The sequence below is a fragment of the Xiphophorus maculatus genome, chromosome 23, assembly GCF_002775205.1.
Source record: "Xiphophorus maculatus strain JP 163 A chromosome 23, X_maculatus-5.0-male, whole genome shotgun sequence".
NCBI lineage: Eukaryota > Metazoa > Chordata > Actinopteri > Cyprinodontiformes > Poeciliidae > Xiphophorus > Xiphophorus maculatus.
The window spans coordinates 16388630-16414148 of record NC_036465.1 but is presented as its reverse complement, the minus strand read 5'-3'; the positions used below and the strand labels follow the sequence as shown (position 1 = coordinate 16414148).

The following is a 25519-nucleotide window of genomic DNA, read 5'->3' as shown; positions in this document are numbered from 1 at the left end:
TAGTGCTGACATTTTGTAACAGTCCAGCAATCAGACTGCAGTAAACAACAGTGATAGAAAAGCAGAGGAGTGCCTCAGCTATTTGATTAAAATGGAAATTTTTCAAAAACAAGTGTACTCGGCAAAAGAACCAAATGACCTAATCAACACGACACCATAGTTCTCCATGTCTAGGTCTTTTATTTTTAATATATTCCATCTTTGATCCTAATAACTGATTGGCTTGCAAACTTGTGCAAACACACACATACACAGCAGGTACTTTCATGCTGACTGGTACCTCATTAAAGTGAGGAGGCAATGGAGGAGGTACGGGGGGGGAAGAGAAGACGCACTAAATAGGTCTATGTGTTCATACAGACCCAAACACACCTAGAGAGAACACAATCACACCTACAGAGAGGGAAAATTGATTTCGTCAGAACACAGGGAGATCAAAAGGCTTATTATAATTGGTCTCTAAATGTGGCAGAGCTCACCAACCCACTCTCACAAGCACAAACACCAGAATACAGACATCGCACCAGCAAACCTGAATGAATTCTCAATAAATTTGTTATTCACGGGAGGGGAATGTAACACAGAAAGCTGTGGTGACATGTGTAAATGTGTTGCATGGTGTTGGCAGCAGAAAAAGAAATAAGGACAACATGCTATAACACAGCAACACAAAGAAAAGGAGATTGCTCTAAAGGCTGGAGAATTGGGATGCGAAGATGATCCACCCATTATAAGGATTAATAACTATACAGTATATGCTTCTGGCTCTTTTCTCTCCTGAATCAAATTAATCACCATTGCTCCCACTAGCATACCCTTTTCCCTCTGCTCAGTCTGCTTTTATTTCACCCACCACCTCCTCCATCACTTGCTCTCTCTCTCATTCTTTTGCTAATTGGGCTATTCGAGGTGCCAACTTAAAAAGGCACCTGCCACCAAACACAAAGTCTGAAAAAAGTTTTAAAAAAGGACAGCAGTTTGGGATGAATACGTAAATGCTGGAAAACAGTGCATGAATTCTAATGGCGCCACTGATCTCTTGTACTTTTGAAAACAGACCTTTAAATCCTGATCAGCCAGTGTTATTCCTTCTTATGAAAGAGAGGAGCAAACAAACACTGAAAGGTAATAAATAAACAAACCACTTCAAAGTGAGGAATTTTTAAAAAGTAGCTTAAGGGGAAATACAGGGATAAGCTTGCTGCTGCACTAATCGCTTTATAGACTCAGTGCAAATCCAAAACAAGGCTGTTTACAGTTACGATTAGACTAATGAGGAAAAGCACGTCTGACAATATAAAAGAACGATTGATGATCGTCTATTAATATTCCACTAGAATTAAAAAACTGATTTTATTTAATAAATGGCTACTCAAAAGGAATGGTAAAAAAAAAAAAATCTAGTCTGTAAAAAAAAACAAAAAAAAAAAAACAAGCAACTAAGCTTTCTTATTAATCAGATTTCCAAACATTACATATAAACCTCAATATGCAGTCTTAGGAACAATTTTACAAATGTATATATTTAAATATGTATATACACACATGTACAGATATATTCAACAACTCTACTCATCCATGTTATGCATCCACATTCTACCTTTAACAGGCATAAGTGTGTCTCTTTGACTACATAGAGGTAAAGTTAAAGAGACGGTACAAATAAAATTCTGCATCAATTTTATCTTCTGTCTATTTTCATTGCTGTCATTTTTCCTCTCTGCTTGCTCAATTTGGAAGTAAAATTACTTGCAGAAAACTCCTGTGTCTTTAGTCCTTACATATTTTTGCATAAATGACTCTATAGGGTATTGGTAAACAGCAGATACAGAAATACAATAACGCTGAAGACAGAACAACTTGTTGTTCAATCCAAGCTCGTATGCCATAATTTCCAGACCACAATCCGCTACCTTTTCACACATTTTGAACACTGTGAGGCAGCTGATATGTGGCATTTTACAAAGCAGTTTCTAAAGGATGGACTCCAGTGTGATGAGGACAGCAATGCTCGAGAGTGAAACAAGTGACATTAACAGCAAAAATAAAAGCGGATGAGGAAGAAAAGGAATATGTGATCAATGACTTTTCCTGGTAGGCTACTGTATTTTTATTTTTGGAAAAATAATTCACATATTTCCTGAAAAGTAAAGAGAAAAAAAAATCGTATGTTATGCCTGTGGCTTAAGGACAAGTGCAGGCTATATATGTAAAGAAACATTTAAGTTATTGGGTGTGGCTCATATTGAAGTGCAATCCATTCTGGAAATTTGGATAGTCGCTCAATCTTGGAGGTTTATTAGGCATCTCCAAGAGACATGATTAAAAAAGCAGGAAGTTTTAATATTTAAAAAAGGTAGAGATGGGTGTAATGATAAAAAGTTTGTAAATAAATCTGCTAGATGTATATAAATAATAAATTACCGCTTAGTGGAAAAGATAATTCTAACCCCTAGTAAATAGAGCAACAACTTACAGCACTTTATACCCAGTTGAACGACTCCAATAATTGCTAAGGGTGCAGAACAGAACCGAATCAATGAAAAAACTTGACATTGATAAGGTCAGATGAAATTAAAAGAAAAAAAAAGGAAGACCTGGGGTGAGGGATTTGCAGAAACAGCAAAGGAAGGCAGACTGGAGCAATTAAAATGGAGCAGACTGTATGAGATTCACTAACTGAAGAAGCAGAAGGTGAACAGCTCATCATTATGGTGATGAAGGCTGGTGTTGAAATAAGCTCAAGTGTAGGAGGATTCTTACCATGGACACAATTACTACAGCTATAAATTGCTAATAGTTTTAGAAAAATTCTGGCACATGCAATTGTTATATGTGAAATTGTTTAACTGCAACTACAGGAGCTCTGTGCAGCCAGAGGATGAGTGTCTCCCTCCATCAGTTGTCTGGTCTTCAACTAAGCAGCAGAGGTCGACACTTCTGACCGTGCCCTGAGCATATTACCCATGCTGCATGTCTATTTTTTGTGTGGCTGTATGCGCTTGCTCGTCCAGCTGCCGGGCAACTGATGAAGAGGAGGAGGAAGGGTCAGCGTGGGTCAGCAAAGACTTCGTGTGATCTCAGTTTGCTTTTCAAGGAGACTGGGGAATGAGCAGCACAAAAGGAGCAAAAAAACACAAGCACAATGGAAAGAGTGAAAGAGAGCTTCTGGAAGTGAGAGGAAGCTCAGGGGGGATATAACAGGCCTTCAGCTGTTTTTAACAGAATGATGGGCAAAGGAACACGGTTTGAGCAGAGTGAGAGCTTAGTGGCATCTGTGCTTCAGATACTTTATACAGCAGCAACTAATACAGACATATTCACAAAAAATACTTTTTAGAGACTTGGACACAATCAGCCTTGCAAAAATAAAAGATCTTGCACGTAAGAATGTTTTAATAAAAACTACTGAGTTTCAGCATCCTAAGAATATGCGAGGAAAATCAATAACGCCTACCTGTGCACCCCCTACTTCCATTACCCACCCCATTCTCATCCCCACCAGCAGACAGGTGTGAGGCTATGAAAAGGCCATGGTGTCTTTATATACAGCGCTTGGAAAAGGTTATTAGACATCATACGGAACAGGCGGCTGTCTCAGCCAATAAAAAAAGGATTCATGGGAGCATGGGCCAAATGGAGTGTAGAGGAGGTCATATTATGGAGTGGCAGGTGGACGTAAGGATTTGATATACAGATGGATGCAGATGGGACAGCTGCCAGCTCTGACATTTAACTGACATCAAAAGCTAGCATAAGCTGTCTTGTGCATGCACACTACTGTTTATGTATATGACCTGAGTGTGTGTGATGAGTATTGAGACTGAAGGTGAGATAAAATTGCATACACACTGTCTGGGAGCTCCTGATGTCCGGGATATAATTTGAATATGGAGGAGTTGGAGCAGAAGGCTCAGTGACACCGGGACAAGGTGAGAGGAGTGGACAGGTGTGTGTGTGTGTGCGTGTGTGGGGTGTGTGTGTGTGTCAGCGTTTTGTGCCAGGACAGCTGGTGACTCGTCAAAGGACATCAGTGACCTTCTTCTTATCCCTTCCTATACTGTCGTCCCATTGTCTGTGTCTACCTGCATTGGTGTGCTCCAAATGTGCCCAAGTAGTGATTGTCCCAGCTCAATCCCTGAGTGCAATGACAAAATGGTCCTCAGTGACATGTAATCAAGTCGAGGATAACATCGTTTTGATTTGCCCTTTCCAAATAACAACCCTGTAAAGGTAAGTAAAAATCGGTGAATCTGCAAATTCTTTTCTTTTGTATCTCTAGTATGACTAGTAAGATTTCCTGTACTGCTGCTAAAGCTAAGTCAGTTAGCATTGAGCTCATGCAAACACCAAACAGGAACACCCCAGACTGGTACCTTCTTGCTGCAAATCAACATAGCTACAAACTGCACACATGTTTTTTGTCAAAATTACATTTTAAAACACAAATAAATTAAAAAAGACTATTTAGAATTAAAGTTTATCTCCAGTTTATCTCTAATTTTTACCAGCATGTTAGATTTATTCTAGTGCTAATACTAATTGGCAAAAAACTGAATAAGAGACCTGTGAAACAAACAAGGTGACACACAAGATATTCAGCATGTTTTAGGGAGAGGTAATATGTAAAATTACATTTTTTAAAAATTGCTGAAATTTATTATTTTCAATATATTTTTCATAAAAGCTGTAATAGTGTTTTTCATTTAGAAATTCTTTAATGATAAAGCATTTTCCTCACCTTGCAAAACAATAACAAAAAAAGGAAGAAACAAAATAGCTTGCATGCATACTAGGGTGTAAGTAGAATACTATTTAACCAGTGTAGGTCAAATCTGTTTGAGCTTTTGCTCGGAAGAGTACCGGATGATTGTATTAAAATTAGGCTCAGGTTTCAGCTTCTTTGAAATTGCTTTAGTGGGTGCTTGAAGACAAATGCACAAGCATTGTTACACTAAGCATGATTGAAATGCTAACATGACTCTGGCTAAAAGTGGGGCCACTGTGGTTCTGTGGGTAGAGCAGTCTGGTGATCAGAACGATGTAGGTTCGATTTCAGCTTGCTCTTGTCACATGTTGATGTGCCCCTGGGTACCTAACCACAAGTTGCCCACCAATCTGCATATCGGTGTAAAAATGTGTGTGCGTTTGTGAGTGCAAATGGGTGAATGTGACTTCATTGTAAAGCGCTTTGAGTGGTCAAAATGATTGGAACAGCACTGTGTAAGTTCAGTCCATTTACAAGGACGGTTTCCATGACAACAGACAGTGATGCTAATATCGTCAGATTAACAACTATGGCTGATTATGTCCATATGAGAAAGTCTGCAGCTGTCATTTGCACTCATTTCTTGGCTGATTATGCTGCTGGCTATATCTTCTCCTTCTATGTTGAGGTTTGTAGTTTTGAAAACTTGTATTGATAATGTCAAGAAAACACACACAGAAAAATAGATTATTTTTCTATACCTCAGAGCGCTATAGTTCAGGCATATTGCCAACGATTTCATGTTTCAGAAAAAACAAAGTTTCTATCGAAATAGAAACTAGATGTGCCAGAATTTCTCAGATTGGAGACAATATTCTGTTTTGCTCTTATTAATGGTAACATTTCATAGTAATAAATATCTCTTTTTATCTGAATGAAAAGACTGCCATTTGTCCTTCAACTGCCATATATTCAAAGACAGGTAGTTGTTGTCCAAATGACAGACACACACACAAAAACATTTTCATCAAGCTAATTTTAGTAAATTTGGTTAACATTAGTGGCTATACTTTAAAAAAGTGTTAAAAAGTTATCACTTTGTGGGATTTGGGGATGAAAGAAATACTAAAATGAGAATAAAAGTCAATTATATTTTCTCAGTATTGAATACATAAAGGATGACTTTGTATTATGATACAAAATCTTCATGTTGTTAAATTCCCATTTACATTTACAATCTGCACTGGAAATGACCAAAATCTGAGTTTCAAAGACATATCATGGTACTAATAAAGGAGATGTGAACATCTGGCTGCACCTAATTGAAAAGGTTAGACACACTAGTGCAACCAGTTGAAAAAGTTAGTGTGGAGTCCTGCTGTGTCATCGGCTTATAAGAGAAAGAGAGAAGCGCAAGAGAAAATGTGTGAAAATCAGTGTGCAATACACTTACCACCCTTGGCTGATGAAAGAAGTAGAAAAGGCATCAGGGATTGTGGAAATTACATAGAAAAAGACCAAAAAAAGAGCATTACTTAATATTTAGAAATGCAATGAGATATTACACACTAGATAAAAACTTACGCTTTGTTTGTGATGAGAAAGCTAATGTGAGTTTGGCAAACAGTTCATTGCTCTGAAATTGTTCCTCATTGGTCTTGGTCCAGAAACTGTTCTCACTCAGGTCGTCAGCTCCAATCTAAAAATCACAAAGGTCAGAATATACAGGAGAGGGAAGACAGAGAAGCATGACATGAATAGGAGGGAAAGGAATCACAGCTGTTATATAATCTTTCCATCAAATTGCCTCAATAGCCCAAAATTGGTTATCTGCACACCTGGCAAACAATGAGACCCGCAGATGAAGAAGTCAATAGAAACAAAAGGAAATTGGTAGAAATATGACAGTAGAGAGGATGAAGGAAACAAAGAGGAAAGAGAGAAAACGACGCATGTAGTCATGATCTCTAATTATTGTACATATTATGGTGTAAAACAACTTCAGATTAAGTTTCAAATAACCAACTTCTTTTTACTTCTAAATCCCTTTACCCCTTAGTTTTATCTGCATGTTTTCACACAAGTCAAAATTAACCATGCTTTTTTTCCTCTCCTTCACTTTCTCAAAATTCTTATCAAGAGAATTAAAAGCCCATAACGAAAGAGAAAGTAGGGGTAGTAAATTTAGAGATATCAGGCCTTTCATTATGGACAAAGCCTCAGGGATGGGTGTAGGACAGAAAAGACAGCGAGTGAGGCAAAAGAAATGTGATATGGCAATGAGTCTAAGGAGCAAGAAAGAAAGCAAGAGAGCATGCATAGGAGGGAAAAAAAGGATGACACCCAAGCCAGAAAAAAAAGTCAATTTAAATTACAAAAGAATACCATCCTTTCTAGCCACCATTTTAATTATCTTTCAGTGGTGCAGTTAAAAGAAGGAGGCTTATTAAAACGCAATTTCTTTGACATCCTTGTCAAACCCTCGTACCACCCCAACAAAGGAGAATTGAGAAAGAGAGAGAGAGTAAATGCTGATGAAGTCTGCTTTAGCCATTAAACAGTAGCTTTAGGCTAAAGAAAGAAAGAAAGACGTTTTGATGTTTTAACCATCATAGAGGAGAGGGTGTTGAAGAACATGAAGCACATAGTCATGAGATACACGTATGCATGGAAGCTACTTTTATTGAATATTTCACTAGAAAAGCTCCAGCTCACATTTTACTTGTACAGAGGAACCCATAAGAATAAATGTTACGCTATGCAATGATGTTTCTACAAGTCTCTGTGGCTTAAATACATGTTAATTAACCTACAGGTTGCTAAATATTCTAAATGTAATTTTTAACAATTTTTGTCAGCACTAACCTTACTCCAGTTAGCCCTCTTCAACTGGACCTCTGGCTTGTATTCCTTTTTAGGCTGGAGCCCAAAGGGTAGTGAAGGTGGTGCAGGAGGACCCCAGTTTGCTGGTGGAGGTGGCGGCATACCTAGTCCTGGGGGTGGAGGAGGAATACCAGGACCACCTGGTAAGGGTGGAGGAGGTGGTGGTCCTCCCATGCCGGGAAGAGGTGGAGGCGGTGGTGGTCCTGGCATGCCGGGAAGAGGCGGAGGCGGTGGTGGTCCTGGCATGCCGGGAAGAGGCGGAGGCGGTGGTGGTCCTGGCATGCCGGGAAGAGGCGGAGGAGGTGGAGGTCCTGGCATGCCGGGAAGAGGCGGAGGAGGTGGAGGTCCTGGCATCCCAGGTAAAGGAGGTGGGGGTGGAGGGGGAGGAAATGGACCAGGTATAGCTGCATGGCCTGGTACAGGCGAAGTTTGAGGTGCAACACCCCTTCCAGACTGTCCTGGAAGGGGTGGAGGAGGTGGCACACCGGGTGTTGGCACAGGAACAGTAACCGTAACCACCTTTGTTTTGGCTTCTTCCAGATCCTTTGACAGCTTTTCAATCTGCAGGTGAATCATTATGAAAAGAACCAGGAAAAGAACATTTAGTCACAGTCAAGTTTAGATCCAGTCTAAACACGTCAAAAGAAATATCAAAACTAAGCCTGAGCTGGCAGGCAGAGTCCGAGCCCCATCGGACCCAACTTTAATTTTTAGGTCCAAGCTTTAAGTAAACCCAACATATTGGCTTTAGACTGTTATTCGGGTATGCAGTGCAATTTCTGCTGGTTTCAGCTTTGGTGTAGCAAGTTCAAGATCCATTTTGTCCTTTTTTTTTACAATATTATTTAACATAACAGAAAAAGACAGATGTTTTTTAAAGTCCCAATCAGAGATCAGGCCTGAAGCTAATTTAAAATCTGTGCACAGCAGATGCCCTCACAATCTGACAGATCTGGAAGACTTTTGAAAAGAGGAGCCAAGAAAGCCAAGTTAAGATGTGCCATAGTGCAACCCAAAAGGCGCATCAATTCATATTGGTCTCATTTCTTTACTTCAGGAAAAAAAAGAAAAAAAAACTGGAACATGTCCAGAGTTCAGATTTTCTAAGTCTGCTGTCTTGAACACATGCAACAAAAAAAACACATAAAAAAAAAAAAAAGTTTACACTCCTGTTATAAAGTGTTCAAAGGCAAAGTGCCACAAGAAGATGGGGTTTAAATGAATATTTTTTTTAAACGCATCCAGTCATGACCTCTCATTTCTAGATATATTTTCAGTCTTTTTTGTAGAACTGGAAGAGGTCGACGCTCGCGCTGAAATCCCTTGAATCATCATTTTCAATTTCATCCTTGCCAAATTGTGTTTCCAAGGAAAACAGAAGCCAACTGAAAGAAAATAACTAAAGTAGTGAGCTAGTGATTACGGTCTAAAAAAGATTTAGTTTTGGAAGAAATGAGAAGAGAATGCAGGGCAAATTAAAGTACACAGAAAACGATAGCAGAAGGGAATTAAGTCTACAGAGGAATTCAAAGAAAAAAGTTTTGAAAGACGAGGATAAAGTTCTAAATGAGAAGTGAGAGTGTAATGAATTTTTCATTTCCATACTGAAGTACTGATTACAGTATTTACATCAGTTGGTGCCAAATTTTGAGAAGACTGTCCAAGTCATTAAAGTCAGTCAGCTAATAAAAGCAGACTAGCTTTTGAATATTGATACACCACACACAATTTAGAGTTAGCACGCACCAAAAAGCTCATTTCCTCTATGTATTCTTCTGTATTTGTAGTGAAAATACTGTGTGCGTGCACGTATGTGTGTGAATCCCTGTCTGTATGCACCAGTGTAACAAATTGTCTGTGTTGTTTCCTCGGACTTTGAAAAGAAGACAGTAACAGACGCAGGGAGCCTCGAAGGCAGGCTTTCTTATTGCAGCAGCAGATGAAGAACTGGGCACAGCATCATACGAGGGGACACCGAGAGATCTCTACATGTGAAGAAATCTTCCATCGGCAGCGCCTCAAACACAGAACGTGAGCCATCTTAGTATGAGAAGCTTGTTTGATGCCTGGCTCGTGGTGCTGGTGACGCTTTGGACAACTGTCTGTGTGTGTGTTTGTTTAGAGCCTTTGTTTGATGAGAAGTTGACTCTGCTGGCATCAGCCTCTGTGGATGAAGCTCGTGTTGGAAGTTGGGTGGTTGTCCAAATGACAGACACACACACATCCACACACAAAAACATCTTCATAAAGTTAATGAGCACACGTGCTCAGAGGCAGACGGTTCTGGGTCACTTGATGTGTTTGTGAGTTTGTTTGTCACTATGAGGCAGAGTCCAGCTGGTGTGGCAGCAGGACAATGACAGCTAAACAATCCTCATCTTTGCCTCCCCATGAGTGAATACACAAATACACACAAACTGCATGTGTATCTTGGCCTTAGAAAATATGTTTGTCCCAACTCCATCCTGTTTTTTTCCTTCTCTTTTTAGTCCCTCCGAATGTCCCGCTTTTTTATTATTTATAAAATTCCCTAATCCCTGCAGAATTTGGCGCACTCACAATATCCTTTTATTTTTCTTCCATTCATCAGTGGCATTTCCTAAAATCAAGAAGCATGAGGGGCTTCAGTCTTAATGTGGGCGTTCACTAATTTTAGGCAACGTTTCAACCTAGGGAATTGAAAGATTGCATTTTTTCTGCACCTTGAAATATTTTGCTTCATGTAGTTTTCTGTGCATGTTTCCAGAGCATGTTGTAGCTGATCTAACTATATAACTAGAATGATTAACAAAATACAGAAGTAGAGCTTAATATATGAACTGCAAACATAAATGCATCGGAAGTTTAATGATCCACACAATAAAACTGAAAACAGTGATTAAAGTGACAATTGAAAATACAACCATGATTATCTGTTTGTGTATACCTGGTTTTGTAAAGAGCCTAGCTGTTCTTGCAGACCCTGGTTCTCCTTTTCTCGCTCCAGTTTGGCGCAGGCCAGTTGTTCCTTTTCTTGGCTCAGGTCCTGCAGCTTTTGGTCATAATCACTCTCCAGTTTATTCTTCTCCACCTGCAGCTCGTGGCGCGCTGTCAGCTCTGCATCCAGCTGATGTATATTTAAGTCATGATTGGAGAGACACCAAATAATTAGTGTACTTAAAAAGAGGAGGGAAAAGCTTAAACGTAGCAGTATTTTGTTTGTATTTATTGTGCAGAGGTGTTAGCTGGAAAGCAGGGAGCCATTGTTTCTCCTAAATTTCACAAGGACACTCAGAAAAAGTCACAAAGGTCCCTGAGCTGCACAGAAATCCTGACTGTGTTTGCTACTTGAAAACACGATTAAAAAAAGGGTAATTATTTAATGAATTAAAAGATGTTTGTAATCATGCTTGTTTCTAAAAACATTGGACTCCGATAGAAAAAACATTCCCCTACAAACTACACTACAAAAGTGTTTTCCAAAAGTACTCCTACCTCTTTTTACCTTTGTTGGGTAACAACAACAAACCTTAATCCATTTTCTAGGGAGTTTGTGTTGTAGATCAGCAAAGTGGTGTAAGTTGAGGAATCTGAATAGTTTAAGCCTTTTTCTTTTAAATGAAATTGACATCCCAGTAGGAAAATTAATGGTTTAGCTAAAACCACGGCAACAGAATGTCCAAGTCAAAGTCCAGAACAAAACAGAGTCGGTGGCAAGACCCGAGGTATTTTGCAAAGAAGAAGGGGCAAAAATCTCAGCCTAAACCTTTTGGAGGCATTTCCTCCCAAACATATGCAGCACTAATTGCAGCACAAAGGGGTTCTACAAACTGACTCGGAGGGGGGCTGAAAATAAAGGATTCAGATTTTTATTCATAATTTTAAAAAAAACATGCATCATTTTCTTTCCATTTTACCTCTCTGTTTTACTTGGTGTTGGTCTACCACAAAAATCCCAACAAAATACACTGAGGTTTGTCGTTGCGACTTGTTATGTGAAAAGCAAAGGAGTTGAAGTACTCAAAGGATACAATGAGAGTTTAAACTTAACCTAACTTTATAAACAATTCATTTAAAAGATGGCTGAGAAGTGTTATTTTTTTAGTGTTGTTTTTTATTTATTTATTTTTTACAAATAAGAGCCAACTGTGCTCTCATACAGAAGGTTTAAGGATTCTTGTTGAACGAGACAGCTGTTCTTACATATTTCAAACCTGCTGAGAGAATTTCTGTTGAGCCTGTGAGAACATTTCTTGCAGTCTAGTGCTTTTCTGTTTTATTGTATAATTTACTCTGAAAATTGCAGTCAATTATAAAGTGAGGAGGCTTCAATGTTTTTAAATGAGCGCCCTTCTCAGTGTTCTTTCAACGCCTTCTCCCTCCTAAGTGAAACTTCTTACAGCATTTTTAATTTTCTCACTTTAACACAATTTTCAAATCATTTTCCCTCAGACACTTGACAAACAGGATGATATAAAAAAAAGAAAAATACATGAAGACACAGGCACAAACACAGCTGTTTAATTTGCAAAAAGCGGATCCGTTACTCTGCCTGTCAGCAGCCTGACAGCCTTATCCCTAATTCCTGCCAAAAGGGACTGCTCGCAATTACCCCATCATGCTCAACCACCAATATGATGTGTGGTCCATGACAATTAGACGTCATGGCGCGCCTGCTAGTGTGGATGTGTCTCGTCGATTGATATGATCCCACATATAACTGCGTATTATGAATGAAGACTAGTTTTTAGCTTCCTCTTTGCAATTATCCTGTCACTAGGACAGAAACATCAGGCTGGCAACGAGCCACAATCAAGGCATTTACCCCCCCCCCCCGTGTGTCTGGGTGAGCACGTGCGTCCGCTTGTCTGTCGGGTGGCTTTCAGGAGAGTGGATGCTCATTTTCAGTCAACCTCTCTTTCTCACTTTTTGTAATTTGTCATCTCATGTCAGCCTGACGATGGCCAACCTAGACTCATTATAACTCAAACACGTCTGAGTCAGACTGAAGAACACTTTTGCAGTATTTATTTTTTTATTTACTGTCTTTTAGGTTATAGGTCGCGTGATTCTCAGTTGATCAGTTTGTTCTTGAATTGTTTGTGTCGTGTCTGCAAGGCTTATTTCACTATTGAGTAGATTTGTGTGTACCTTCTTCTCCAGATCTGTTGCTTTGGCCTCACTGACTTCCACTTTGGTCTTGTCCACCATGTTGTCTTTGCACAGAAACAGAGGAAACAAAAGGGGAGGGGAGAGAAACCAGAAGAGTGGTCACAAATAAGTATTTTGACAACACAGTTGCACACATCGTGCCTCGAAGCCATTGTACCCTTCAGTGTGGTACGGGGTTTGTGCACTCACATAAATTCACAGAAGGATACAAGCCATCTGTCTTCCTATTTTTCCCTTATCACAACACTCGCAGTCAAGATCCATGAGGCGATTGCAGAGGCATCTCATTACAATAGGACGCTTTGTGTCGCATGCTGCTTTTACATATCATTACCTTTTAAGCCTTCAGCACACACACCTTTGTTTTCCCTTCATGCAAAATAAATCTCTGCTCTGGGAGTTATGTATTATCAGATATGCTTCTTGGCAGAGGACAGGGTGAGAAGGACACTGAATGGCCAACAGGATGCCTTTACTGCATAATTGCAGGGTCAACAGGTGGCTCAGAGCTGGTGATGGAGCTAATTAATATGAAGATAAATGCCACTATGTCACCAGATCAAAGGCAGCTTATGGTGCCCGGGGTGTGGAGTGGGGTGTGGGGTGGTCGCACTGGGGGGAATCGATGCAGATAAGTACAAGCAGAAAGTTGCGTGAAGCTCACAGAAAATTACAAAAATCTGTGCATGCTTAAGTAGAAAGTGAACCATAAAGATAGAGATGAGATAAAAGAAAAACGCTATCGGAATAGATAAAATGGGAAAGAATGATTTTCTATAATAAGATAAACTGAATGAAAAACTGGAGATCAAGACCTTCCCCGATTAAAAAGAAATATATAATATGCCAACCTCCATGCAATTTCAGGGTGTATTTGTGTACGAGTTTACGTGGTTATTGGATGTGAAATGGATTTAGTGGAGGGGGCGAGTCTCTTATGGTGGCTAGGCTAAATGGGACAAACTTTGAATAGAGAGCAGAGGGAGACAGAATGTGGAGGGGGAAAAAACTGTGCTGAATTTCAGAGTTCAAAGAAAAACACTAAATAATGCATGCAGGGCAGAATTGGGCTGCTTTCCACCAATAATAACTCTGACAGGCTTAAAAGAGGCCAGCCAGCCTGCGCGTGTGTCAGGACGCATTTAGAAGCAGCGCAATTAGAGTCTCCTGCAGTGAGCAACGGAGACCTGCTATAAAGAGCATTGAACTCATGAGACATGGCCTGCACCTGCATTTTGCTTTGTTTTTTCCATCTGCTGGCAGTGATCTTTAACAACTGCCACTCAAGCGAAAGAAAAAATGAAATTCTGTATTTAGACAAGTGTTCACGGCTTCTCCCAGGAATGATTATTTTACAGGGGAGAAATCCACATCTTATATTTGTATTCAATGGAGAGTGACATGAAACGGATCTCACGGATCAGTGGCAATCACAAAGTCGACTTTAATCCCCTCCCCCGACACCTTTCTGATGGCGGATTAAGGTCTGTGTCCAACCATTTCTGTCTCTTCTAAAAACTGACAGTCATTTCTTCCTACTTCATATTGTGACTGACCAGGTTGTCAGTCATAAAAAACTGGTTAAAACCTTAAGTTTTTTTTTTCAGTTGCTCAACTATTTGTGGAGCTTTTCAATCAGTAAACCATGTGGGACAGCATACATTTCACCCTGAAGACACTTAATGCCCCCACTTTAATGATAAAGCATCACCTCCATCGCTGGAGACGCTTTTCCGTTTATCTTTCAGAATAGCTATTTGGATCTGGTAAAAACATCCAAGGTAGCGAGTTCTACAAAGTGGTTTTGACACACCATAAATCAGTCCTAATACTTTGATTCCCAGAAAATAAGTGTGTGTCATGCCTGCAGCTGCAAGAGATGGTGTGCCCTGCAGACAAATGAAAATGGGCACTGCTGGCTTGTTTTATTTATGCATTCCCCAGCAGAGTATTCAAGCTACCATCCAGCAGCAAGCTGATTTTAGAGTTGTACGGAATGAAAGAGGCAGTTTTTAATCTTTTGTTTCATAAAAATGTGTTTTATACAACTTATTTGTGCTGTTAAAACCTGTAGCACCATTCTGACTATATCAGTACTTCCTCTCTGGCTCCACCTTGTGGTTTTACTAATGATATATTCAACTTCATATGCAAACCTGCTATGACTCAAGTCAAATACGGCCAACAGTTTGTACCAATTTTTCTTTTCATCTATTGGCATTCTGTGTTCATGTTCAAAGAGTGAAGGTGCATTCAAGTACAGAAGTACAGAAAAGCTTGAAGGTAGCATTTAAAAGGATGAAAAATCCTTGAAGCCTGGTATGTTCTGATCCAGTAACTCACCTATCAAACCTTCGATGTCAACACAGAGCTTGCGGCACTTGAAGTCAGGGTCTGACCCATTCTTGTGTAGCACAATCTGAGCAATACACTCATCTATCAGCTTGTAGTACTGAGGCCTATTAGAAGCAAGAAGAAATGTATCATTAGAAACATTTTCAAAACACTCTTGGAGCATCACTTTCTTTTTTTCAAACCTGACGTGCAAAATAAAGCAAATGGCACGTATTTTCAACTCGTCAATAACAGAGCCTCTGACTTTGTGCAAGACAAATGATGTTACCCTGCTCAGGAAAAAAAAAAAAAAATGTGTGAGCACACATCCTCCGCTACTCTGTCTTTGAAACTGAGATTGGATGTCTGTGCGAGCAGGGCAGTTTGAGTTTCTTGTCACAAAGATTGATTGTGTGCAACTGCTCGTGCGAGCGCTTGCTGGTTTGTGTCCAGCGTCAAACGTCTGATCAAACCAGCTTCACACAGACACTCAATTTCAGAGGTGCCTTATTCTTCGACCCCATTAGACGCTGCCAGATTCAAAAACTCAACACTATTTATTCTGTCTCTGTACTCTGCTCGCTCACTTTGCTTTTGTCTTAAGCTTATTTCACTACTTCACTATACTTTAGGTGGTTTTTTTCCCTCCCCAAAGTTGAGATTTATCCGTGGAGCGAGAGAGACATCTAGTGTTGTAAGAAAAAAAAAACTTTATCATAAAAATGTTATATTCTTAATAATCCTGAGGACATTGATTTCAACTACAAATGACAAGTAAGAGTTTGTAGTGGGCCAGGGGTTTATCTATTTTACTACATAAAGAGCATATAGAGAACAAATTGAATTCTATAAGTACATCTACTAAACCTTTAAAAGACTACCAATATGTACTATGTGCATAAAACTACATAAAGCATATATAGTACAATTATCCACTAAACTCTTCCCTGTGCGCCACTTGAGCCTGAAACCAACCACGACTGAAGAAAGGAGCAAATCAGCAGGTACTCTATGTAGCAATTTACCACTGCTCTCAATTTTCTCTGTGTTATTGTCTCACAGTCTCCACCTTCATTTTCCTTTCATCTCTGTATTAACAAAGCTGTACTTTGTGCCCTGTGAAGCCCTTTCTCCTCCTCTTACTTTCGATATCTCTTTGGAGTCCATTACAGACCACCTCCATTGTGTGTCAGCTTGATGGAAAAAAAAAAGTTGCTACACACACAAAAAAAACACATCAGTTGGTGAGATGTTTTTTTCAAAATTTGCTTGGTAAAGATATAAAAATAGACCATATAGACCACAATGTCTGCATTATTACATCAGTCAAGACACTGGGCAGACAACCATTTAAGCAGGCAGACTTATAATTTTTTATGCCAAGAATGCAGTTGCCAACATTTTTTTTTAATTAATAAGGGACACACAAATACACAACGCTAAGTAAATATTAATATTATTCTGCAATGGCTTTGTCATTCAATCATTCTCTCCCCTTTCTTTCCTTTAAATCACACTCCGAGGGGTTTTGGAGGACACCAAGCGAGACATTAGCATATTTCTTCTGATAAGCGTGGATGGTGCTCAATTCCATTAAAATGAAACTGGACTTCTTTGCATTTATTAATTTCACTGTCTTGATAAGGCCCTCTAGAAAACAAACAGCAAATGGGAAAAACTGCTGAAATAAGGAAGATGTGAGGAGAATCAAAATAAGATTAATAAATATTTTTGAAATTACTTCTATCTTGGCTGTGGTGACATCATCATCGGATTATTTCTGTTGACCACAGCCTCACTTAGTCTATAAAAACATGCTGTTTATTACCTATATGATGAGTTATTTTTCTAAGCTTTATGCGCCGATATGCTAATCAAACAGTTAAATCATTTGATTTAAAGGCAATGACACAAACTAGGCTCCAGGTGCGTTATAAATTATTTCACCAAAAAGTAATTTATTTTACTAATTCACTTTAAGAAATTGAACCTGATTGTTTACTTCAAGAGCTTATTTCTGTTTATTTTGATAGTTTACTGCTTAAAATCAAACCAAAACGCAATTTCTCTGAAAAAATTATTTCAATTTAGAGATGTTGACACAGGTACACCTCATCCAATCTGAATAACCTGTCAAAATATTGTGCAGTGCATGAATACAACACTTCCTTGTGGTTCCTTATGTATGTAGAAAGCATAATTTCTGCAAGGCATAGAGATGATCAACTTGTCCTATGCTGACAAGATAAGGAAGCCCAGGTTGCTTTAATAGTCCTGCTGATGTTTGTACTGTTGAGTATCATCATCTTCCTTTGACAATATTCCATTGTTTCTCCATAGCAGGTGTATGCAACCTACAGCTCTGGGGCCACAAGAAGCACTTTGGTTCTTATAAACTTTGGTTAAAAATGAGATTGTTCTTCTTTTATTTTTATTTCATTGGCCATGAAACAATTAGCATAAGTTCTACATTTTATCAAATTACCATAAACAGGCCTGTTATCTGCTGCAAAAACTGCCTTTGATCAGATTTTAATGCATTGGCAATAATGTTCTCCAAGTTTCACTTTCATGTTAACATTAACCCCTTACCCATTAACTAAAATGTTGCATTTGCTCTTACTTTGTTCTCATTATCTAATGGCATAAAACAATGTTTTTTTTGTTTTTTTTGCTATGTTCATTTTTGCCGATAAGCAAACTAGTGATGTGAAAAATTTACTAGAGACTCCTGATTATTATGGCCTAAAGACATAATCAGGCTCATGTATTTGTTACATGGGGATAACAATATTACCATGTTTCATTGGTGCTCAGTGTAGTGTTATGATTTTATTTTTTTATCTGTAAATTGCTCACATTAAAAGCAGAGGACTGCAGTTTCTGGTATGCTTGATTTATTTTAAAACCGTACACCCGTCATTATCTTTTAGGCTTTTGAACTGTGCATTCTTATTATCTCTACAGAGTTTTTCTGCTCCAATTATAGAGATAGAGCAGTTAATCATCCAGAGATTAAAAATGGGCAATTTTTCCTTGATCAGCTCTGATCAACGATAGTCAGATCAAAACGGAAAAACATTAGTTACTCGCTTTGAGTAATAAATCAACAAAAAGTGGCACATACTTGTGAAGTAGGGAAAAAATTATATACCTGAGGATGATGTCATCTCAGAACAAATACTGGAGTTCTATAAAAGCCTCAGACATTTGTTTGAACAATTAGCTTCATAAAGACTAAGGAACACAGCAGACCTCCACAGATGAAGGTGTGAAGAAGTTTACTCCAGTGCTCTAAGAGCACTGCCCAATCATCTGAAAACATTGAATATGGTACAGCTGCCAAGCTAGCAAGATGACTCTTAGATGATCAAAAGATTTCTTGGCCATCCACCTGATGGTCTGAGCGAGGAGAGCATCAGCAGTCAGAGGAATGGCCAAGAGGCACACATTTACTCTAGAGGAGCTGCAAACATGAAGAGCTCAGGACTCTCTGCAAGACAACTACTAGTGTGAACTCCACAAACCCCACTTTTGTGAAAAATGAGAACATAATATACCTTTTAGCCCACTTTAAAATAATACATGTTTTAGATAACTAGAACTATGGAAAACCATCACGGCGCCATTTTGTTTTTCCTCAACAGGGACAGGAAAGCCAGTAAAGGTTAATAGGAATCAAGAGCTAAATACAAGTCAATCCTGGAGTAAAATAATAGTTTTCAGTCATAGGCTGAAAAATACTTGAGACAGAAGTAAATCTTCACCTCCCAGAAGATGACACCAAACACACAGCCACAGCTAATGTAATGGCATAAGTTTAAGAATATTTGTGTGTCAAAACTGCCCAACACCGTGTCCGACACTGGTTGAGAATCTGTGTCAATATTTGAAAGTTGACGTTGACACAGGTACACCTCATCCAATCTGACAACATGGGCAACATTATGTTAATGTGCTAAGCTGGTAGAAACCAAGCTTGCTCTACAAAATACTGTCACAACAGGGCTGAATATAATTTTTTTTTAGCTGTTTATTTACCTCTTCAAAATTATGCAATAGTGGGTGCTGGTTTATCACATAAAATGTCATTGACAATTTATAAGAAAATATAGCCAATGTTTTCCTTAATGGTGGTTTTCTCTTTCATCAGTTCACAGCGACAAAATGTCTGCAAAGGAAAGAGTTGACTGTTCCAATTCAGTCCCAAACGCAAAGACACAATAAATGACAAAATGAGTCACTATAAATTAAAGGTAAATAAATGCAAAATTGTGTCAAATGTAACATGTGAATCCGCAAGCAGCAGCTACCTTTGACAGAATAAATGCGTATCGGTGTGTTTTGTATATTAGTGTGGAATACCTGGCCAAATAATCGTTACGGATCAGGAGCAGGTGTTGCATCACGGACAGGAAGTGACTTTCAGCCTTGGAATCCTTCACTGTGTTGACCAGGATGTCAAACACTTCCCTCACATCATTGAAGCAAGTCAAGGCTCAATGAATACATTAGACAGAGGATCATGTAAAAAAAAATACATAAAATGTATACCTAGAATATATCATTAATAAACAATCTAATAGAAATATTTGTACAGTAAAAATAAATATTCATTGCTGGAAACTGAACAATACTGAGGTTGGATGATCAGACAAACAGTAATATTAACTTAAAAAATTACCTCAGATAAGTAGCTATATAAAGGTATCTATATACGCATATATATACACAATTATAAAAGTCATTTGAAAAGCTGTTCTAATGGATTTGAAATGTGTTTAGGGACCAGCAGTGCTGCTTTGTGCAAAGCGGACATAATTGCAGTAAGACCTGGGAGACACCTGGTGTTGAAAATCAGCAACTGCAAGTCAAAAGCAGTGAAATACATTTAGTTTAATTCTTTGTAATAACTTATCTCACAACTGTCCCATTTATTTAATACAGGGGAAAAACATAATGGTGATAAAAAATGTGTCATCCAGTCAGAATAACTAATTGTGCACTATATAACAGCAACCATAAACACTCCATTTGATGTAATGCATTTGTTACTGTTTATTGTAGGCAGTGCACTAATTTACCCAGCGCTGTGAAAGAGAATTTAAAATTAGGCACGTTTTAAAAATAATTGTGCTTGTGGGGTGCTAGACTGTACGACTAATACAGAAATAATTTAGAGCTATTTTAAGAAAACTCCAGTGGTTGGGTTATTTGCTGACTGTGACATTACCACAGCTAATTTGATTATGTTCACAAAATTGAATTTGCCAGAAATAAACAAAAACAAAGTAACAGAGGGAGTAACGAGACTGTGTTTGTTGTGTATGAAAAATATTCACTTTATAAATGTTGTCAACCAGAAATTGAATAAGGAAAATAGCAGAGAATCCAAATTCAAATTTAAAAGAATAAGCTAATATGCAGTCGGTCATACTATGGGCATGTCTTTCAAAAAGTGTTCATAATACAGATATATTTTGCTAATCGCCCTTTAGGGGTTGTGTGAACAGAAAAATTCAAAGAATGCATCATAATACTATAGGGGAAAAATACTCTACTTTTCTTTCTTTTGTAAAGTAATGTGAGTGGTGTGTTCAACAAAGGCCTATTGAAAGGATATTCCATTTCTATGCGGACGTCTTCAAGACGTCCTCTGAGCTCATCTGAGTCATCTTCGGCCTGCTCATCAAACACAGTGAGTTGGACCTGCAGCTCCTCATTTTCTATCCCCCGGATCTCCTGCAGGGAACAGGATGGGATGGAAGAAGAGATGAAAGCACTCGAAGGAGAATGGCAGGAGGTGTGTCACAGTGAAACATCTTTCAGCTTAGACAGCTGAGACTTTTTCTTTAACCAGAAGAATCCATCAGTGACTCTACAGCAAAAGTAACAATATGAACAGGTATATATAACGCACTCTGATAGATTTCCTAATAACTTACACTCAGGAGTCCTCTAAATCCCAGTCTTAAGAGTTCAGAACGAATATGGATTCTAAAGTCCAGTTCCTCTGCCTGGCTGATTAGGGCGTTGATCAGCTGCATACATCCACTCTGCAAAAGACACTTCAAGTTAGCTTTACATTAAGAAAACCGTTTAATGTAAAAACATTTGCCTTTTACATGACAGGCTATATCAAGTACTGTTAATGAGGAATTTTATCAAACAGGAGTATAACAGATTAAATAAATCTCTTTCTTAGTTCTTAGTAACTAAGAGAGCTTTCTTAGTTCTCTTTCTTAGTTCTAAAACAGACTGCATACCTTAAGACCAATGTGGTTAGTCTGCATCCCATCTATAAGAGGCTGAAATCTCTCAGCGTCCCGTTTTTCAGCTTCCTCTGTAATGGCCTCCAAAACACGATCGTGACTTGGAATAGAGAAAGATTTATTTTCATTATCTAATAACAAATAATACACACAGAAATCCAAAAAAAAGCCCAGGTTGTTGCATGATTTAATGACTGTCAAACTAGGCTACAAATTATCATAGAAGGAACATTTAAATCAGGCCTAACATAACTATCACTTCACTAAGCTCAGTCACACCATGTTATCACTTAGTTTATTTATCCTCACAGGTTGTCAGGATGATGGAAAATACAGATGGCAGAAAGTAGCTTGGCAGCATCCACCATCATGTTGGGCACCTTGTAGTTCATGGCTCTGACTAGAAGACGAATCCCGTCTTCCGTCCCCAACATGGATTTTATACCATACTAACAGAAAGATAAAAAACAAAACACATATTTCAGAAGGGATTTATGGGGTTTTCAGCCTACAACACTCATATCAAGCATTATTTACTTTGATATAGAGGAATAAAAACATTCTTATAAAAAAAAGGAACACTCCCAAATTTCTAATAATCCAAGGCTATTTTCCATTAGAAAATATAAGTTATACAGGAAATTAACTATACTAAAAAGAACATGTCTCATTTGAAAACATTATTAGAAATACTACTTTATCTTGAATATACAGTAGAACTTATAAAGGGCTTCACAATAATTTCATCCTTTAAACATACTTCAATATATTTAGAGTGCATACGTGTCTTTTACAACAATCTTAGATGTTCTGCTTCAATTCAGGTCATTAGAATTCAGATTTACTTTGAAAATCCAAAAAATAATCAGTGAAACCTAAAATAGTGGTCATGTTGTCCTCTAGTGGTATGAATTGTATACTACATACATTTAATAAAACAAAAAACAAGTACTCATGTCAAATAAAGCAAATATCCTCTGGTTTTAAAGAAGAAAAAAAAAAAATCTAATCTACCGATGAACTTCACAGTTTTCTTACCATGTTATTCATAAAGGCCTTCAGACAGCGAATGATCTCATGTTGACATTTGTATCCCATACTTCTAGATTGGCTAAAACAGAATATAAAACAGAAATGTATTACAAAATATAGTTGATTCCATAAAAAGGCCCAACTTTGCTTAACTGATTTCTGTGACTTACGAGTTATCGTCTTTCTCGTCTTGAAGTCGTTTCAGTAGATTCAAAAGCAGCATGAGGCCTTCATCTCCAAAATTCTGCACCCAACTTAAAGTGAAAAGGTGAACAAAAGTTAGATTTTATTTTCTTTTTCAGTATATATCATTTGAAGTTTTCAGATGTATCAAGACTGAGACATTTCTGAAACTCGATCTGCAAATCAAAAACTCATCCACACAATCCAGACTAATGAGTTGGATTGACTAAAAGGTACCAGAAGGCAATAGATCTTTGAAACAAAATACATTTTTTTTTTATATTACTTTTACTACCGTTTACCTTACTAATAACAAAAAGGTTACTTTAAGCTAATAGATTATCTGAAAAAATTATTTGAATCCGTCATATAATAAAAATCCATGATTAGAAGTGTCTTCACTGACCTACTTCAGCGTACCAAGAACAAATTAGAACGTCTTAGATTTGATGCAAGCTAAACTTTTCAAAAACAGCAGCAAGAAGACGTTTACCATTTTGTTCAGCCGACATTTTTATTTTGGAAAGCACAAATCGATTTGTGCTTTCCAAAGATTTCATTAAAAATCTGCATCTATTGTTGACTGATAAAAATATTTCAAACGTCTTTATATGATCTTCAATATCACTTTCTACCGGATAAAGTTTGGCACAAATGTAACTGAAAACATCATTCTTTTGTGACTCCATAATGGTTATTTTCCCCATTGGCAATTCTTAGAAACTGTAACCAAATGCTTGCATTATTTCATAACAATGAAACATGTGTATCCACTGAACATTTTTAACTGAAAAAGGCTGAATGAAATAGCAGCTTTTAACACAAAGAGAAAGGCCAGTTTGTAAGTTAATGCAACAGTCACATTTATCATAATGCTTCCAACTAGAAGAAAGAAAGGAACAGAACATAAAACCCCTCAAACTAGTGCCAGCTGCAGCAAAACACAAAGGACATGACCAGAGAAGACACAAAGTGTCCAAGAAAACCTACAAAGGACGTCAGGCCATCACTGCATTCAAAAAGTGTTTGACAACATAAAATGTTCACCACTTCAGATCCTGTTATCACACAAGTTAAAGATGAGATTCCCAACACATGTAGGATAGGTTAACTTGTTTGAAATGTAATTTAATGAAGCCTCTGGTTTGACGGTAAAAAAAAGGCCAAATTCCTTTTGTCTTGTATGTATTACCTGACAGGGTTGTTATTGAGTGAGACTCTCAAAGACTCCAGACAGCTAAGCAGCTGCTGTGGGTCTCTGTACTCCATCTTTATCTCCTGGATGTACATTACTGCTGACTTGGACCTCTCCCTTTGGTCTTGTCCCTGAAAAACACATCAAACAATACATTTTAAAGTATTTGCAATTCAAAATGTATTAGTAATTATGTTAGACTTAATCCTATTCTTATTTATGCCATTTTATTCCTTTATCTGCAATTTATTGGTTTGTGCTGCTTTAACATCTGAATTTTCCACACCAGGATCAAAGTCCAAATTTATTTATATAGAGTCATTCATTTACAATGAAATCCCAGTAGCTTCAATAGTAATCAAAAACCTTTCAGCTTTGAAAAGCATTCCATGTTAAATTAGTTGCCCTTTAAAGTATTAAAAGGCCAAGTGCAGAAGATTTTTTTCTTAAACTGTAGCTGCAAAGTAGAAGTAATCTGTTGAATCAAAATGGAATATAAACAGTATAGCAACTAGAAGGTCTTGCATCTTACTCCAATCAAAATGGGTAAGAGAAGGATAGCCATTTTTTTAAACAAAACCTCCTGCACAGAGTAAAAGTTATATGAAAAACTGAACTGAAATAATTTTTCTTATTGTAATTTTTTTTGATGCTGCCGTCTTCCCCACACCTTTTGAAACATAAATTAATTTCTAGCACAATAGTTTCTATTTATGCATTTTAATGTTTTATCTGCGCAATGATTTTGGCATCGTCCACTAGGCATTTAATTTGGGTACTTACAGCTTTAGAGGTGTGGAGGTATTGGGAGACCATCTCACGTTTAATCGATATGTGTTTTTCCCTCAGCGGCCGCTGCTTTTCCTCATTCAGGTTCATGTCCACCTTTAGGAGAAATAGGAAGCGCAAATAAATAGAAAAAAATTAAATGATGTGAAGGGCAAACCACTTTGTGAATTTAATTTATTTATCCTCAAAGAAAACAAAAGATTGAAAGAAAAAAATACACAAAATAGGTGTATTATTACACTTTTGTATAGCTTAATGTATTTTGAGGTCCTAACTTTTGAAATGACAGTTGGTCTTTATTAAACATGAAAACATACATGTTTGTGCTGAAATCTGTTGTACGATGTGACCACATGAAAATAGGAGCGCATAATGACTTTACATCGGTTTACAGAAAAAACTTAACTCTGTAAAACTGCTGTCAAAATTATTTTGAAGGTATTAAGGTAATCCCACATGAAGGCTCTTTAAACAATGAGGGGTTCAGTAGTTCTGAGGATTACAAGTTTACTAAACTGCACATTCAAGATAATGAATTTTATTTGACTTCTTAGTGGGTGAATTTTCAACAGAAACCTTTTTTTCCTCACCAGCATTTTTTCAAAGAGTGCCAGGATATCTTCATCACTTTGTTCATGGAGCATAGCGCTTTGAGGTGAGAGTTCATAGTTGGCAGCTGAAGAGTGTCGCTGATTTGGAGGGAGAGGCTTTTCCTTGTCCTTTTTTGTTCTCATACTGGTGAGACGCTCCAACTGGGAGGGTGAACAAGATAAGATGGGTTAGAGGAAACACACACATCAAAGAGAGGGCATATCTAAACATGCAAGCCCTACTCTCCTTTAAAACACACCCACAGTGTCATCAGGTTTTTAATGCCAATAAGTTGTTTTAGTTTGCAGATATGACATTAGCCGTTTTCAGACTTACAACTCTTTGCAGAAAATTTGAAGGGAGCTAAATTACCAACATTTT

The 25519-nt window shown here is 37.9% G+C and overlaps 1 protein-coding gene across 2 annotated transcripts in view; it reads right to left on the bottom strand.

The window, feature by feature from the left end:
* Positions 1-25519, bottom strand: part of diaph1 (diaphanous related formin 1) — a 101403-nt gene that overhangs the window by 52546 nt on the left and 23338 nt on the right. For both annotated transcript variants that reach the window (XM_023328741.1, XM_023328742.1), the window contains 16 exons: positions 25138-25299; positions 24542-24643; positions 23756-23889; positions 22551-22634; positions 22387-22459; positions 21658-21797; positions 21343-21448; positions 21022-21132; positions 20700-20818; positions 19442-19558; positions 15086-15201; positions 12722-12786; positions 10518-10697; positions 7574-8152; positions 6293-6407; positions 6162-6170 (listed from right to left, as the gene is read on the bottom strand). In XM_023328741.1, the coding sequence (XP_023184509.1) occupies positions 6162-6170; positions 6293-6407; positions 7574-8152; positions 10518-10697; positions 12722-12786; positions 15086-15201; positions 19442-19558; positions 20700-20818; positions 21022-21132; positions 21343-21448; positions 21658-21797; positions 22387-22459; positions 22551-22634; positions 23756-23889; positions 24542-24643; positions 25138-25299 (2212 nt within the window). The remainder of the gene's footprint in view (positions 1-6161; positions 6171-6292; positions 6408-7573; positions 8153-10517; positions 10698-12721; positions 12787-15085; positions 15202-19441; positions 19559-20699; positions 20819-21021; positions 21133-21342; positions 21449-21657; positions 21798-22386; positions 22460-22550; positions 22635-23755; positions 23890-24541; positions 24644-25137; positions 25300-25519) is intronic.